Genomic DNA, 18131 nt, shown 5'->3' with positions numbered 1-18131 from the left:
TTAACAGCTCTATCTCTGCCAATAAAAATCCTATTCTTACTCAACATCAAGCTCAAATCTAATCTCTAAACATCTATGATGACTTGACAGTAGTCAATTAAGCATGCTACTGAACATATAGCACATATTATCATTCAAGTCCTTTAAACTCATAATGCATTTTCACATTTTATCTTATATGGTCCTCGAAATGCCCTGACTAAAGTAGAGCAAGAATTAAAATTTTATCTCCAAATGGCTGATTCCAGGTCTGAAGAATAAATGTATTCAATAAGAAAAAAAAAAAATCTCCATTTTAATAATATGAGAAAACTGAAATGTAAAGACTTGCTAAAGACTACAAAACTCTTAAGAGTAACAGTTAAAATTTGCATCTTCTAAATCATCCTACTTACCGCACAGGCTGAAGTCTCTCTCTCTCTGCAGTAGAAAACTTAAGAGACAGAGTAGGAGTCACTGCCCTTACTCCAAGAAGTTTCAAGAATTCTGATTTTTTCTATGAATAAAGTCCATGTGTTTTGTAAAACCAGACTTGTGACAACTATATTTTCTCCTTGTTTCTTTTGGGTCTTACCTATTTTAAAAACTAGATTTTTACAAATGTATAAGTGACACCAAAATAAGTGAATTTCAACTAAATATTATTGAAATAAACATTTTAGGCACTGATATTACTATTAAAAAACTGGAGGTGAGTTTGGTAAATTCTCCACACTGATTTGTTAGAAAATAATCTAAAAATTCTCAAAAGTCTTGTGTATCTCTATTGAGTCAAATATTTGTAATATATCAAAATTGCTAATATACAAAGCATAACTGCCTTGATTACCAGAAATCCTCAATTAGATAAAATTCTTTCACAGCACACTAATTTAATTTAGGTTAATGAAGAATTGTTATAATATACAAAGAACTTAAACTCTTCTTCAATAGGGAAATTTCATTACTCCTTCAATAAGCATTTTCTGAGTATTGACACTAAGTATATTGCAGCTATTTTAGAATAGCACTCTAATCATATTTAACTATCATATGTAACTCATATGAAATAGAAACACACTAACCTAATTAAGAAACCAACTACGATCATACTTTTTCACGCTAGTCGACACAGAAACTAATTAATATTTCTTTTATCAGAGCATTTGGGGTATCAGAAGACTTTTGCTAACTTACAGAAATTATTTTCCAATTTTTCAGCCCATATGTACTGCCAAGTGAGAATAATCTCAAAGTTAGGCAGCCTACTTAATCAACAGGAAGAAATAAAATATTATATTATTAATAAGATTTTATTTAAAATTACCCAAGAAAGGCATTTAAGATTAGCGCCGCTCCATCTTATAATATATGAAAACAACATGAAGGTATGGACTTCAAAACATCCATATGTACATTCATCAATTAATTTTTCTAATTTTTTGAAAAAGTAGTAAAACCAACCTGCTATAGAAAGTGTTGGCCCCCCTTGGTAATGTGATAATCCTGTATCCTGGGTCAAGTCAAACAGTAACTCTGAAGAATTGCTAGATGCAACTCGTGATGAGTTCATTATATAACCCTGTTAAAATATTCCAAAGGAAGAATATTACATTTATTCAAGTTATAATTATTTTGTTTTATAAACTTTTATAAAATTTAAGTGTATAAAATAAGGATAACCTTTGATGACTCAATTACTAATTTTATAAAACACAAGGGTAATTATTACTATGTGCCAAGTGATCATCTATTAGATCTGAAAGTAAATTTAAGAATTGACTTATTCCAGACTAGCTAATTAAAAAGAGGGCCAAGGGCTAGTCTGATTTTTTTTCAAGGCAAAAGACACATTAAAACCATTTTAAATCAACAAGATTGATATACTTTAGAGGGCTACTAAAAATTCAGTATTCCCATCAGAGCAAATAATAGAACTAAGCAAAATTGTGGGTAAATGCAAGCAAAAAAAAAAAAAAAGGAAAACATACTGATATTACTACAAATTTAAAAGCTTCTATATCTCTGTAAAGACAAAATATCAAGGCACAAACTGAGAATCAATTTGCAGTATTATGCATCAGGGTTAGGGATGAATATATCACATCGTATGACTTTCAGAATCATCTTTACTGGAAAAATTTATAAGCCAAGAGTCTGGGAGTCAAGAATGAGCCCCCCACTATTTCCATTATCCCAGAAAGCCATGCTGAGCCAGGCAATCTCCCACCTCATAGGGCAAATATGAAAGCTGCTTGGGTGAACAAATAAGAAAGCCAGGCAGACAGGGGTTAGATTGGAAGCTGTTATAGGAATGATCTAGGCCAGCTGGAGGCCTTAGGGGTCAAGGGAAGTTTCAGCCCTTTCATAGGGTCGTCCCAGCTAGCAGAAAGATTGCAAGAAGAGACAAGCATGAGATGAATCAAAACGTGGTCAAGTATAAGGTAGTATAATTTATGTTAGCATACACATATGTTTAGTATAAGTATGAAAAGTATAGGCAATATAATTTAGGGATATATACTCATACTATCAAATATACTGACACGCACATAAAATACATTCCAATGCTATTTATAAAAGACCATCAATGTGGAGAGCAAGCTCTCAGTGACTTCTGGATCATTCTATTTATCTTAATGTATAAAAGCAAAAGTTTTAAGATTAATCGTGTTTACCAATAAAAAGGAGAAAAAGTCACTTAAGAGAAAAATGGGCAAAGGACATAAAGTGAGACACTTCAAAAGCAAAATACATGTTTAATACGTACAGAAAACTTTCCAACTTGCTAAAGAAATGCAAATAAAGTCAATTTTTATACTACTGAATTGGCATTGTTTTAAAGATAATATCTGAAACAAAGTAACTGGCCACTCCTCTTAATAGAATCAAGGTCATGAAGACAAAGAATGAGTAACTAGAAAAACTTAAGACTATGAAGATGTAACTAACTGCAAGGTGTGATCCTGAATAAGATGCTGGGAATGAAAAATTACATTAATAGAAAAACTGGTAAAATTCAAATAAGGTCTGCAGTTTATTTAATGTTAAGTATCTGATTTTCATAAGATCTTAGCATTAGGGGAAACTGGGTTGGGGTATATGGAAGGCTCTTTATTTTTCCTGTAAGTCTAAAATTACTTTTTAAAAGTTAACATTTAAGAATTAAAAAGTAATGATAACATTCACTATTGGCAAAGTAAAGGTTATCCTGTGGTACAACTTTCCTGCATGGAAATTTTGGCAGTAGATATCAAAAGCTTTATATCCTTTGGTTCAACTATTTCACTTTAAAAGTTTATGGTTAGAAAATGAAAATATATAAAGGGGAATTATTTTTAATAGCAAAAATAATTAAAATCTCTATGGCCAACAATGGAAGAATGGTTAAATAAATGATAGACTATCATGCAACCACTAATGTCATTTTTTTAGAATAATCCAAATACATATTCCCAGTAGAATATGCAGTGAAAAAAGAGGAATACATATCTGTAAATAGAGTGTCCAGATTTGATACTCTATACTGTCTGCAAAGAAAAAAAATCAAAATATGTACTCTTCTCTTTCTAAACTTTTCTCCCAAAATGCATATTATTTTAAAATAGAAACAAAAGATTTTGTTTTGTGCTTATAAACTGAGGTGTGTTTAAAAAAGGGATAATTAACTTTTAAGAATTTTGGTTTGCTACTATTCTATTGACATGGGTTTGTTAAGAAATTATGAAAACAAATAGATGAAGCGAGTCAAAGGTACAGAATTCCACTTATAAATAAGTCATGGTGATGTAATGTACAGCTTGATGACTATAGTTAACAGTACTGTATTGCATATTTGTATTGCTAAGAGAAACCTTAAAATTTCTCATTGAAAGAAAAAAACTACATATAGTGACAAATACTAACTATACTTATTGTGGTGATCATTTTGCTATATATACAAATTTCAAATCACTATATTGTATACCTGAAACTCATATAATATTGTATGTCAATTATGTTTCAATAAAAAATCAATTAGAGAGATGAGCCTTCCTTACCACTCCCTATACAAATTGCAGATTTATGACTAAATGATTGCTTTTGTTTAAAAAAAGAAAAAAAAAGTAGTAGTTATGGAAACAGGTTTTGAAGTAACCCAAATCACTCCTAGTATTTGAGGCTACCAGAAAGATATCTGCATTTGAGCCTTAACGTGTAGTATTAAAAATCAGTAATACCATATGACTTAATTGTAACCAAGCACAATCCTACTTCAAGATAAATATTTTCTCTAAATATATGCACTTCAAAAAATGAAAAATATTCACTTGCATTTGCCAAAATAATACTTTAACAGAAATATAAATGTAATGCTTCTCTAGGAAACAACTCTGTTTAATTAAGTACCACAATTTCAGAGACCAGGTACATGTTATCCAACAATAACTGGTTAAAATAATTCTGCAATAGGAAATGTTAATGTCTTCTAAGACAGTTCAGAAATGTATCAAACACAATAGTAAGGGTAGAATAGGTGCTAGACTGGGATTCAGAAGACCTGCACATTTATTTAATTAGTACTTGGGCAAGTCATTCTGAGCTTCAAGTTATTAACCTTTCAAACTTAAATATACTTGCACTTCATGGTACATGTACGTATTAAATCAAATAGTTGTCACAACAGTACTACCAAAGACCAAATATTATACTCCATTTTATAGAAAGGTAAACTAAGATTAGGTGTGGTTATGTAAAGTTCCCAGTACACCCCACTTTTTATTGATGGAACTGTAATTAGAAACCAGGTCTGTTTGATTAGAAAGCCTATGCCCTTAGACTATACCATACTGACTTTAAAAGTGGTAATATATTCCTGCTACCTGATAGAGAACTGAAAGAGATGTTGAAGTATAGAGATATTTCATGAAAAAGTAAATACACATACACAAAAAAACATGACATAAAATGAAAAACAACAATAATTTATTAAAAGCAGTGGCTTCCAAAATTCAGAGTAAATTCCCTTAAATAGAATTCTCAATTCATTTCAGAATACACCTCTGTCATTCTTAACTTTGGCTTCACATTAGAATCACTCTGAGTTTTTTTTAATGTATTATTTCTGGACCCACCCAGAATGGCAAAATCTCACCTTTTGAAAACTCCCCAAGATTGGGAACCACCAACTGAGGTGATTTGATTTAAAAATTATGCCCATAAAAATAAAATGTTCTAATTTAGAAAGCTCTAGTTTCTAACTTTTATAACACCAAAGATGCCACTGCTTACTTTATCTTTTTCTGAGTCCAATGTTGGAAAAACTTTATTCTGTCCAACTGAATGAAATATAAGTTTCTTTTTCTGGTTTTCTATCCACCAAATGCCATACAGTTTATGATAAGCATTAGAAAACCATTGCCTTAATTTGATTCCAACTAATAGCAAAGAATCTTTGTATTTTGGGTAGCTTTCCATCTTTTGAAACATTATGATATAGCCTGTGGAATGTCGGAATCCAAGATTGAGAGTCAGTGGTCTGGGTAAAATCTTTAGTTTTAGAAATGAAAAAAATGAGGCTCAGAGAGGTTTTGACAATGCTTAAGAACAAAGCAAAATCAGCACTGAAGTCTCTTGCTTCAATAGAAGTTTTTTAAACTACAAGTCCAGGGCTCATATCAGTATTAATCATTATTTGAGAATGCTGAAACCACAGAAAAGGATTTGGGATTTGTTGGGGGATATGTTTGCCCGAAGACATTCTTATTTTGAATGATCTATTACATCTTCAAAATACAAGTGGGAATTGAGTATATTTAGCCATAGATTTGAAAGGCTGTAGCCTTTTAATTTTTATGTAAATTAAAATTACCTTCTATGAAAGATACCACCTCAAAATATCAATTTTTTGTGCTAACAGGTAGATTACCTTATAGTAATATGAAATATAGGAAAAAATAGATTACTCATACTAAAAATATCTGGATTCAATTCTGGTATTAAACTTGATTATTTGCAAGAAAATTTATAGATGCTTTGGTAGTCATTTCCTTTACTGTCAAAAATAGAGTTTAAAGAAAAATTACTATTTCTCTAAGGCCAATTTCAAATAGCTTATGATAAGAATGAAAAAAAAAAAACCAGAGTTAATTAGATTCCAACCAATAGCAAAAAATTTTTACATTTTGGGTAACTTTTTGTTGTACTGTAACTCCTTGGTTTCAGGATCCCTTTACATTAAAAATTACTAAGGACCCAAAAGAGTTTTTATTTAGGTGGGTTATACCTATTGATATTTACCACATTAGAAATTAAAACAGAGAAATTTTTAAAAATGTTTATTAATTTAATTTTAAAGAACAATGATAAACCCGTTACAAATTAACATAAATAACATTTTTATGAAAAATGACTATGCTGCAAACACAAAAAATTAGTGAAAAAAGTGGCACTGTTTTACATTTCCTCAAATCTCTTTAATGTCTAGCTTAATCAAAAACTGCTGTAGTCTCATATCTGGTTCTGCTTTCAATCTTTTAGGACATGTTATTTTGGTTGAAAATATAAAGAAAATCTGGCTTTGTAAAGATATATAGTTGAAAAAGGGAGTATTTTAATAGCAACTTAGGATATCTGTAGATATACTTCTTTGATACTACACCAAAATTCAAGAGTTGGTATTTTCTTAAAGGTTTGTTTCAATGTGGAATCTTATTCTTTATCACTGAACTCTTTGTACTTTGTTACATTAAAATCTATTGGTCTATCTTACACTTTGGTGGACTTTTTATGCATGATTTTGTAACATTATATATTGGTTATTTGAAAAATGTTGATTTCCTTGAATTATGCACATCTTCCAAATGGTGACAGAGTTCACTACACAATAACAAAAAATCATATTCATTAATACCACCACCCATGACAAAAGTCTTTAAGTACTGAGAAGCTATCAAGATCATGGTGGCAGATCCAAGTTTTCCAAAACTCTAATTTTTGCGTGAAAGCTCAAATTTTATCAATCATAAGAAATATTGTCAGTTGTTTTCCTTTAAGTGATAGCTGCTCTTTGTTCAATTTTGAGAAAATGTTTGCCAAATAACCAAGATTAAATCTGATAACCCTCAAGGAATCGAATGCTGCCAATAACAAGAGAACTTGGAATCAGATACTTCCCCAATTGAGTTTCAGATGAGACTGCAACCTCAGAGCCCACACCTTGAATGAAGCCTTGTGAGATCTTGAAACAGAGGATCCAGCTAAACCATAATCTGACTCCTAACCCACTAAAACTGTGAGATAAGAAATGTGTGTGATAACATTGATATGCAGAAATAAATAATACACCATGGTCTGTCAGTCATTCTTTCAAGTAGAAATGGTCTTCTGTTTTTTAAAAGTTGGTAGTTCAGCTCACAATTCAATCATACAAATGTTTTTCCTCAAGATAGCCATACTTCAAACACAGAAGTGCTTTATGAATATTACCCATTTTATCACACAAAATGTTTTTTAAAGACATATTCAAGAGTAGTTAAAAATATTAATAACATTTTAATACTCCATCAAAGAAATTGAGTAAAACTGTAATATTATTTATTGTGAGTGCATGGTGGTGACTAATACAGAATTACTAGTATAGCTTGGTACCACTGTCTTGATTCATACTAAGGCACCAGCAGTTTACCCATCATTGCTTTTGCACCATCAGTGCAAATGTTAACATGGTGAAAAAGGCAAATAGTGTCTCTGTATTATATGACAATAGTGTTGACTCTCAAACCCCAAATCCATGGAAGAGTCTCAGGGGAATCCCAGGGGATGGAAAACTGCATTTTAATAACTGGCACAGTAAGGCAATACTTTCATTTTTTCTTAAGTATATACATTTATACACAACATATATGTATGTATGTTTGCAAACATGTATGAACTATAGTTGAGTCTGGATTAAAATCCCAAATCTATTATTTGCTGTGTGACCCTGAGTGAATTATTTAATAACCGTGAGCCTCAGTTTCCTCAATTATAAAACAGGGATAATAATAGTGCCTACTTCATAGGAACTTTTAAGAATTGAATTAGATTAATTTATGTACAGCATTTAGCACAAAGCCTAACACATATTAAGAGTTCAATAAATATTAACTATTACAAATAACTATTACTTTTTGTTAAAAACTTTTTGTACTAAACTATGAAGGTAATGTTTCCAATAAAAAGCTATGACAGTCTCTCAACAATTTTCCCAGTTAAGATGTAAGAACACTTGGCCCAGTTTACAACCTTAAATAGTTTGGCATTATGCAATATTCATCACTGACTGTAATTTTATTCATGTTTTGATGGCACAGTTTTTAATACTGTACCTATTTAATTTAAGCATATTACCTGATTTAGGAACAGGCTGGGTAGTTAGTTCCTGCAGTTACTACTTTGGGAACTGGTTGAGTTATGATAAAGATGGTGACATTTTCTGATGCTGATTATGCTTCTATTTGATGACTACCCATGATAGTCCAGAATTTTAACTGGGTATTGTTGATATTGATAAATAATATCCAATGTATCCCTGAGCTGACTGTGTAGTTTCAGAAACACTTACAGGTTTAGACAAAGGCTGAACAATAACAGAACTATCTGAAGATCTAGATTCAGGATGAAAATTTACTGGCGAGGCAGCCACTGGATTTGATGTTGAGTTCGTGTAGTGTTGACTTGTAGGCTTGAATGCAGCAGTAATACCTGTATTTCAAAATTACACAATATATTGAATATATTTCTATATAATCAATGATATCAAAATACTTCACTTTAAAATTAAAATAGTAAAATTATACTGTACCTCGACTGAGTGCGCCATTCTTTATTCCTCTTGAATATGAGCTGGGGTTTACTCTATTCAAAATATCTATAAAAAATATTTATTTTAAAATTCATCGTTTGAATAAAATATATATATTAACAGAAATCATGAATTGAAAATAATTAGATTCCTGGAAGAAGTATATGTTATCACTGATTTAAAAATACAGTTAACATTAAACATATATATCTTTACTAATAACACAAGATTACCAGTCTAAATTGTCTCACAGAATTAGAACAACCTTTTTAATTATAACTCAAAATCCAAAAGCCAGAAGTAAAAGATGGATAAATCAGACTAAATACAAGTCAAACCCTCTACATGGCAAAGAAATAGTCCACATAATTAGTAAAAATTTTCCAAAAATACATTCATATACAACCTACAATTTAAGTACATAACTTGAAGATGACAGGACTGTATATACTCAGGTTCCTATTACTCAAATTCAAACCCTTGTTCAAACTCCATATCCCACTCACATCCCTAAAAGCCTTGAGATGTCCTTATGAGGGATCTCACTGGATTATCTGCACCATTACACTTTTGAGTTCTGAAAAGGAAACTATCAGAGACTGCAGACTAAAATGAACTTACAGTATTCCAGAATATCTTATAACTTAAGGGGTTTCAAATCTACCTCTATACCAGAAGTCAATCTGAGCCTAATAAGACTTTCAGGACAGTTTCAAATTCCTAATTCTTGTATGCATGTGAACTCTGTGACTTCCAGTTTACTCAATAATCAAACTAACATTTGGAAGAGTAGGCATATGCCTAAAATTGTTGGTTAGAAAAAGGTAAAAGCACAAACACACACCAAACATCATTGAAATTTCCTTCTCTTCTCTCATAGTAGAAAATAACGAAATCCCAAAAAATAATTCTGTAAAGGGCCACACAAAAAGTAGGGTTGTATCCCGATAAAAGCAATGCAGTACTCTATACTTAAACACTATAGACGTCTTATAGAAGAAAAATCTGCTCCAATTACTTAACACCATTTTCATTCAGTAATTCAAGATTAAGTATGTACCTAAACCATTAAAGAACTATTGCTAAAGTACTTTTTGGTGATTGTATTTTACAAAACACAAGATTTTACCCTCCTTCTGGCAGTTCTATATAAACACTCAACCCATAATCCTTATGTTGGTTTTATAACCAACAATAAAATCATTTAAATTCTGCATCTTAACAGTTCAGAAAATAAACTGTACTGGGGTCAATCTCTTTTTTGACAGAATTATTTTAAAACTAATATACACTCTTCTAGCTGAATACTATTAAATCATCTGTAATCAGTATAAATTCAAGTTGAATCTTAACTGTCATGTTTTCAATAAGAGAATTTCAATAACAATTTTGCAATATGGTAATATTCCAGTATAAAATAATCACAATGACTAGAAACAATAATTAAAGGAATGTGTAATTATGTTCTACTATCATCAACAAGCATCATTCAATTTATAATCAAAGTGGCACTCCACCTGAAACCTCCATGAGAGATTATCGACCTGTCACAGGAAATGGTACTGAGAATTAAATTGGTTAAGTTACTCTCCTTCTAATAAAAGTGAATAAAAGTATCATTATACATTTAGGGGTAATGGAAGAAAGAACCAATTTCAGAAAATTTTAAAGTAGTTTCTTAACCACACTTTTAAGCACCGCCTTGGTAAGAAAACCTAAAATTTGTACGTTATCTCTCTGTGTTTCTCTATATTTTTGAGTAGACTTTTTAACAGATGTCATTGGTCTTTGCTTTAACATTATAACAACGTCAAATCCAATTACACTAACTGAAATCTAATAATCCGCAAAGGTATTGAGGTGTTCTGCTAGAAAGCCATTAAGATTTAAGTTTATACTAACTGCTATGGCATCCAAGTACAGTGGCTGTAGACAGTAACCTACTCTTCCATGAATATAAATGGGAGTTGCTGAAAAATGAGTGTCAGAAGCCCTTGTTGGCATACGAGCCAGTGATTGTGCAATCATTCATTGCATATAAATTTTGTAGCTATGTACAGATAAATAGGTTAGCTGGCTCCATGAAAATTATGATTTCCAGTATCGAAAGATCTCCAATGTCACCGGCTAATCTTAGTCCATATCTTTTTCTCAGATCTGATATTCTAACCTCTTACCTCCTTCCTCAAGTCCCCAATCATATCCCAATCGTATTTCTGAAATTTTTACTTATCTCCCACCCAATCTTTCATCCCCAACTTCTTACAGAAGAACAAGGACATAAGTACCTATAAATTATAACACAGTTCATAACTTTTTCCATTGGAAACAATATCTGATAAAACTTGGCTTCAGTGAAAGCAAATGCTTACTTGAAATTGCTGGTTTTGAACTTGATATCTCTCCAACAAAGATTGGCTCATCATCATCATCATCCTCAACCTCTTTCACTTTCTTTTGCCATGGTTCCAACTCTTCTTCTTCACATTCCATAAAGAGTTCTGCCATTTTCGAATTATCTAATTTTCAAAAAGAAAGCAAACCTTATTTTCAAAAAGAAAAATTCATTTTTGTAACACATAGTATGATATTCAAGATCTACTTTAATAACTCCCATAGCAATTTCTAAATTGATATCTGTAGTTGGTACATGGTAGCAACAGTAAGAAACTCAGAGCTCATTCTCTAAGATAGAGATGACAGATAACTAGATAGAGAGACAAATAAACAGATATAAATAGAGAATGGTTGACTGTAGTTAATTACAATGGATAGAAAATTTGGGAACAGTCAGATTGAGTTTCAGTCATATGCCTGGAATAGGATTATACCTACAAAAAAGACTGCACCTAATCATTATCTGAAAAAAAAGTACGAACAAATGAGAGATAAACTAAAAATAAGAGGAAATTGGTGGGAGATGTACTAGAAAAAGTGAACCAAATTCAGTAAATGCCAGACACAGAGCAAAGCAGGGATGAGGTGCTAGACTAAAATAAGGGGAAAAAAATGAAGCTTATTCCATTCAGGGCAAATTAGATATTTCTCACCTGAAGATACAGACTAAAGAACATACAGTAACTATCACCACCCTAGATATTCTGACCAAAGACAGAGCTACCAGGAAGCATTTTTCTGCTTTGCTCTTAAATATGGACAACCAATAAGTACCAGAAATTTTAGAAAAACTTCCTGTCTTTCAGACCAAAATCAATAAAACAGAAAAAGAATCCTAAGGAAAAGCGGTGATACAGAGAGCAGGAAAAAAAAGAAAAGAAAATACAATTAGCATCTTTACAGCTATTATAAGAGAAGAAAAAAAATGTTATTAAAATACTCAGAAAACAAAAAAATAGGATTAAAAATATGATAGCAAAAATTTTTCAACTCAGGTTTTAAAAAATTGAAAATGTCTCTAGAGCTGGAATTGAGAGAAAAAAAACAGAGAACCATGCATACACACCACACTAAATAGATACAAGGTTAGAAAAGTAATTTCAAAGGTACAACATTCACCTAATAAAATTAACAGAAAGAGAACAGAGAAAAAGTAGGGGTAAGGAATCAAAGAAATAATGCAAGAAAATTTCCTAGATCAGAAGACATAAACCTCTGTGTTGAAAGGTCCCACTATATACCCAGATCAATGATCAAGACAAATTTATATCAAGATATAACATCATGAAATTTCAGAACAAAAGAGTAAAGAGAATATTCTCAGATCTGCGAGGGTGGGGGGCATAAATAGGTCACACATAAAATATCAATAAGAATAAGAACAGTAGCTAGAAGACAGTAGAATAATACTTTAAAAATTCTTACCAAAATTATTTTTCAGTCTAGAATTCTACACCCAAACTTTTCGTCAGGTGTGACAGTAAAAACTAGCAAGATCACACAAGATAGTCAATGCAGCCTTTCTCAGGAAGCTAGTATAGAATCCAGCAAAATGAGTCTTAATCAAAAAGAAGAAAACACAGAGATGTAGGAAACATAGCATTCAACACAAAGTTCCAGGACAAGAGAAGTTCAATAGGCCGAGAACCACTAGTCCAGGCTAGATCAAGAGAAGTGTACTTCAGAAGGAATGTCTCTGAGAGACCAAAGAAAAAAATGATTAAAATGTAAACTTTACAATTACCTACCTGTCAAGTTTTACTGTGTAAAAAAATTGAATTGAGAAACTAATGAAGAGTATAGGAAGACTTGAGTACAAATTTTTAAAAACTTAGCGAATGAAAGTATTAATTACTGGATAAACCAAAAGAAAGGGGAAAAAAAGAAAGATCTGCATCCCCCATATGCTAGTCTCTGTATAACAGCATATTAATAGCATTACTACACTCATCAGTGAACATTATTTATTATGGTCATAATGAAAACATCAAATATGGATTTAGTCAAAAATTGAGATATTGTATTAGGAATAAGTTGAAGGGGTAGCTGTAAGAAAGCAAAAATCAATATTAGAAATGGTTAAAACATTACGCAACAGACAGCACACATACATATGTACATAGGCATACAAGCACTGTTCAAGAAACTGTGGTTAAGCCATTTCTAGCCTTTTCAGATTGTTTGACTTTTAAAACTATGTGCACATATTTCTGTAAGCTGAGAAAAAAGAAGAATGAGGAAGAGGAAGGGAAGGAAGACATTACTGAGGGCCTAAACTAAATAGCAACAAATGGATACAAGTGGTACTAAACTAGATAAATGAAATAAGACATAAAAGACTACAGTGCTTTGGGGATGGCTACAAAGGAAATACTTTGCCAAATTAGGTGCAAATCTTCTACAAATTTTTTAAAAAATTTTCCCTTCTATAAAACTATATAACAAATCATTTCTTGATCTAACATTATTTAAATGTTTAGTAGTCCACCTACTAAAAAACTGTTATCTTCCCAAATGTCATGAACAGAATGAACTGATTCCTTTCTTTTCTAAACTATACTGCTTTACTAATTATATATGAGTTCTTTAAGTCAGATGTTTAAAAATATTATATGTCCAAGGCCAAACTGAGCATCTTGAGAGTATATTTCCCTTTACACTTCAGATAGGCAGGAGGCACACAGTATATAATAATCTATGGAGTAGGAACTAAATAAGCAAAGTCAGGCAATACTTAATTTTTAAAAGAATTAGAAAACTTCATTGTACACCCGTCCCTTAATTTACGTGGATCATCTGCTACACGCGTTTTTATGTGGAAGAAAACTGTGTAAAAAGAGTCCACCACTATGAAAAAGATACTAAAGAAATAGGTCAATTTAAGTCATAAAAATATTTATTTCACATATTTTCACCAAAAAATGCTAATGAAAATTCAGAATAACCAAAATAAATTTTATTTGCTGTCAGTGTCTGTGCTGTAATCTAAAGCAATCGACCTTCTCTTTTTAACTGGCACAAAGTCACTATCTTCATCACTCAAAATATTTGGAAGTACATACTCACATTGCTTGCTATATGTAATACTTTATGTGGCATCAATTCCAGGTTTTCAATTTTCTCAAAAATTTTTTACAAGTATATGTCCCCTTTAAAATTGTTATAAGTAAAAACAGCTCATGTATAATATTGGTTACTTGTGTTTACTTACACTGAGTTAAGACGTGTTATCTTTAAGCCTTAGCGATGTAATCACAAAGCAATATGCATGTGTTACTAGTATCTTTAATTGAATTATGTTGCAACTGGTGTGTTGTGTCAATATTACAGCTATCAATTAGTGAGTTAACATTTTGTTAAATTAGTTTCAATGGTTACTGACCGCAGCACAACAATCAACTTTCAAATGTTGCAGTGATAATTGTGTATTAATATTATTTCTTTGTACACTGCTGAGTTAAGCTATTGTTCTTCAGAAAGAGTAATCACCAATAATGGAAATGAAAAAAAAAAACAGTGTAAAATGAGACCATGTAAATGGAAACCAGGAATAAAAAAATCCACATAAATGGGCGGCAGGGGAGAATATTTACTACGTATATAAAAAAAAAAATACCGCGTAAATCAAAGGATTGGGTGTGTACTGATAAAAAAAGGTATCATTTATTTCCGGTTGGTATATGTTACCGGGCTCAACTGTGTTTCTCAAAAATTCACGTGCTGAAGTTTTCAATGCCAGTAGCTCACTATATTTGGAGACAGGGACTTTAAAGAGGTAATTAAGTTAAAAAGAGGTTACAACAGTGAGCATTAATCCAATATGAATGGTGTCTTTAAAAGGAGATCAGGACACAGATATCTGCATGGAGGTAAGACCAACTGAAGACATAGGAAGCAGATGGCCATCTATATGAAGAGAAGCCTGGAACAGATCTTTCCCTCACGGCCCTCAACAGGAACCAACCCTACCAACACCTTGATCTTTTAGTCTCTAGAATTGTAAGAAAATAAATTTCTGTTGTTTAAGCTATCCAGTCTTTAGTACTCTGTTATGGCAGCCCTAGCAAGCTGATGCAGAAGACAAAGGTCTTCCTCATTCTTTTAACAGGGCACTGCCATTATCAATACAGTAGTCCTCTTTTATCCATGGAGGATACATTCCAAGACCCCCAGTGGATACCAAACCCTATGTATACTTTGTTTTTTCCTATACATACATACACACCTATGATGAAGCTTAATTTATAAATTAGGCACAGTAAGAGATTAACAGTAACTAATAATAAAATAGAACAATTATAATATATTACAGTAAAAGTTATGTGAATGTAGTCTTTCTCAAAATATCAGATGCTACTGTACTCATCCTTCTTACGATGATGTGAGTTGATACAACGCCTACGTGATGAGATGAAGTGAGGTGAATGATAGGCATTTTGACATAATGTCAGGCTACTATAAGGGGATGTGAACACAAGCACTGAGACACCTCAACAGTTGTTCTGTCTACTGAGACAGCTACTTAAGTGATTTGACTAAAGGACAGGTTATATTATGCAGCATGGACACACTGGACAAAAGGATGATTCTCATACAGGGCAAGATGGAGCTGGACAGCAAGATTTCATCAAGTTACTCAAAAGGTACACAATTTAAAAATAATGAATTGTTTATTTCCGGAATTTTCTATTTAACATTTTCAGACCATAGTTGACTACAGGTAACTGAAACCACAGAAAGTCAAACCTCGGATAAGGAGGGCCTACTGTATGTCTAGTATATACCATTGGAAAAAAATTTTAAAGATATATAATAGCTTTATGATTTTTTTTAGAAATATTTTGTCTATGCATAGAAGAAACATATGTGATTATATATACCAAACTGATAATTAATAGTACTTATCATTGGGAGTAGGGAGAAAATATTTCATTTCTACTTTACTCATCTCTTAATTTGTTTTTATGTGAGCATTTGTTACTTTAACAATTTGAAGTGTTTTTATCTTTAACGCATTTCCCATTTAGAAAAAAAAGTGCAGCTCTCTGCCAATGTTAATTTAATTTTACATAAACACTCTTTGAGGCTGAAGCAAATCTAACCGGTTTTTAATGTGAAGATAAAATATAAAAACCATTCTTGGAGTTATTTCTAAACAGAACTTGTCTCTCATCCTAATGTAACAAATGTATACATAAATCAAATTCATCAAATGACTTTTTGGCTAACAACTGTTCGAGAACGATGTTAACATCACACATAGGAATGCTACATTTTCTAGGATTTGACATTTTCAGCGATCGAGAATTACTACATTTTGTAAATGGAAATACCACTACTAAAAACAGAATGCTGTAAATAGAATAATGTCATTTGTTTCCAAAAACTATTGACATACTAGAGTGATGCAAAAGTAATAATGAAGGCAAGATATTTTGTGGCAAATTTCAGGGGTAAGGCCAGGACTGTAATCTGCGAGTTATCTCAGGGTAAACACTGCAGCCACAAGCGCAACCAATGAGTATTCTTGGGGCAAACAGGAAATGGGTTCAGAAAATGTGCCTAGCTCTCCTCTTTTCTCCTGAAGCAAAGTTATCATTACATAAAGCCAGGTATACTAGTATTAGTCCTGGCAGCAACACTTACTTTTTGGCTGAAAAAGGATGTCATCCATCAAGTTGCGGAGTTGACTTTCTGTAAATTGCCACCTAAGTACTGGTACATTATATCTATAAATTTTATGACTCACTTTATGTAATGCCAAATATTGAAACAGGAAACTTAAAATTCAGAAACTGTTGGATCTAATTTTGATCTTCAAACTCACCATGTGATTCAGACAATACAGCAACTTATATCTCAGTTTTCCTTCCTATAAAAATACCTAGTATTAAAGTGAATTTCTTTAAATTAAATGTATACATATTTCATCTTTTTTTCCTATAAAAAGCTCAATTTTTAAGTTTGATATGTTTGACATATACATATATTTTACATAACTGGTTCATTCCTGAATGAACACAAATTTAGTAAGCAAAATGGTGATTCTAGTAAGCACTTACTACTTGAATAAGTCTAAATTATTAAATTATAAATTGTTTAAAAGCATCCTTTTGTAAAAATGACTAGTAACCTCATAATGTATTGTTTAAGTAAGCTAATTTTCAAATGCTAAGTGACATTAATCTTTACTGTTACCTATTCTTCATATTTCAGATATAAATAAAATTATCTTCATAAGAAAACAATTAGAATACATTTTAATTTATATTTTTCTGATTTTTTTCAATGAACTTAAAAGGAAAAGAAAATTAGTTGGATATATTTTGTCAGATTAATTCATTCAAAAATACTACTCATTGACTTCTGTATGCAAGGTAATGTACTAAGTTCTAGAGAAAAATCAAAGATGAACAAGTTATAGTCCTTGCCTTCAGAAAGTATAGTATATAATTCCTTGGGCTGAAAAACAAATGCTATTAGAATAAACATTATTAAACAACACATTTGAATTGCTTTAAAACAAGAATTTGTTTTCTGGATTCCCACACATACACAACTGCATAAATTTTACAGAATATACAAATTTTTGTAAATCTGTTTTAGTTATAAAGCAAAAAAGTTCAAAAATTAGATGGCAGAAACTTAAAATATTGAGATACACAGTTAATTCAGCCTTCACATTCCTCTTTATCCTCAGGCTGACAAAAACAAGATTTCCTGCTTTTCAATTTCTAATGTATTTGGTCTGAACTGAAATAGTCCATAGAACTGAAAAAATATTATTTTTAACTTCATAAGTAATTGCTACAGATGTTTGAACTACCACAAGAGACTCTAGTGACTCTTGTGTTTAAATTCACCAAGTTTTGAGGTCTAGCTATTTAGATCTCTTTAGCTCAATTATTTGCAGCTTGTTTCTAAACTAAAA

The 18131-nt window shown here is 31.4% G+C and overlaps 1 protein-coding gene across 5 annotated transcripts in view; it reads right to left on the bottom strand.

Annotated features, from left to right (window-relative positions):
- The window catches only part of ZNF280D (zinc finger protein 280D), a 238466-nt gene that overhangs the window by 66448 nt on the left and 153887 nt on the right, over positions 1 to 18131 (bottom strand). For 4 of the 5 annotated variants that reach the window (XM_015595951.2, XM_015595954.2, XM_015595952.2 and 1 more), the window contains 4 exons: positions 11176 to 11322; positions 8804 to 8869; positions 8564 to 8703; positions 1444 to 1561 (listed from right to left, as the gene is read on the bottom strand). In XM_015595951.2, the coding sequence (XP_015451437.1) occupies positions 1444 to 1561; positions 8564 to 8703; positions 8804 to 8869; positions 11176 to 11311 (460 nt within the window). In that variant the 5' untranslated portion in view covers positions 11312 to 11322. Of the gene's footprint in view, positions 1 to 1443; positions 1562 to 8563; positions 8704 to 8803; positions 8870 to 11175; positions 11323 to 18131 lie in introns of those variants that run through there. The other variant, XM_015595953.2, reaches the window with a different exon arrangement.

Source organism: Pteropus alecto, unplaced genomic scaffold, assembly GCF_000325575.1.
Source record: "Pteropus alecto unplaced genomic scaffold, ASM32557v1 scaffold86, whole genome shotgun sequence".
In the NCBI taxonomy this organism is placed as follows: domain Eukaryota; kingdom Metazoa; phylum Chordata; class Mammalia; order Chiroptera; family Pteropodidae; genus Pteropus; species Pteropus alecto.
This window is presented reverse-complemented; position numbering and strand designations above follow the sequence as displayed.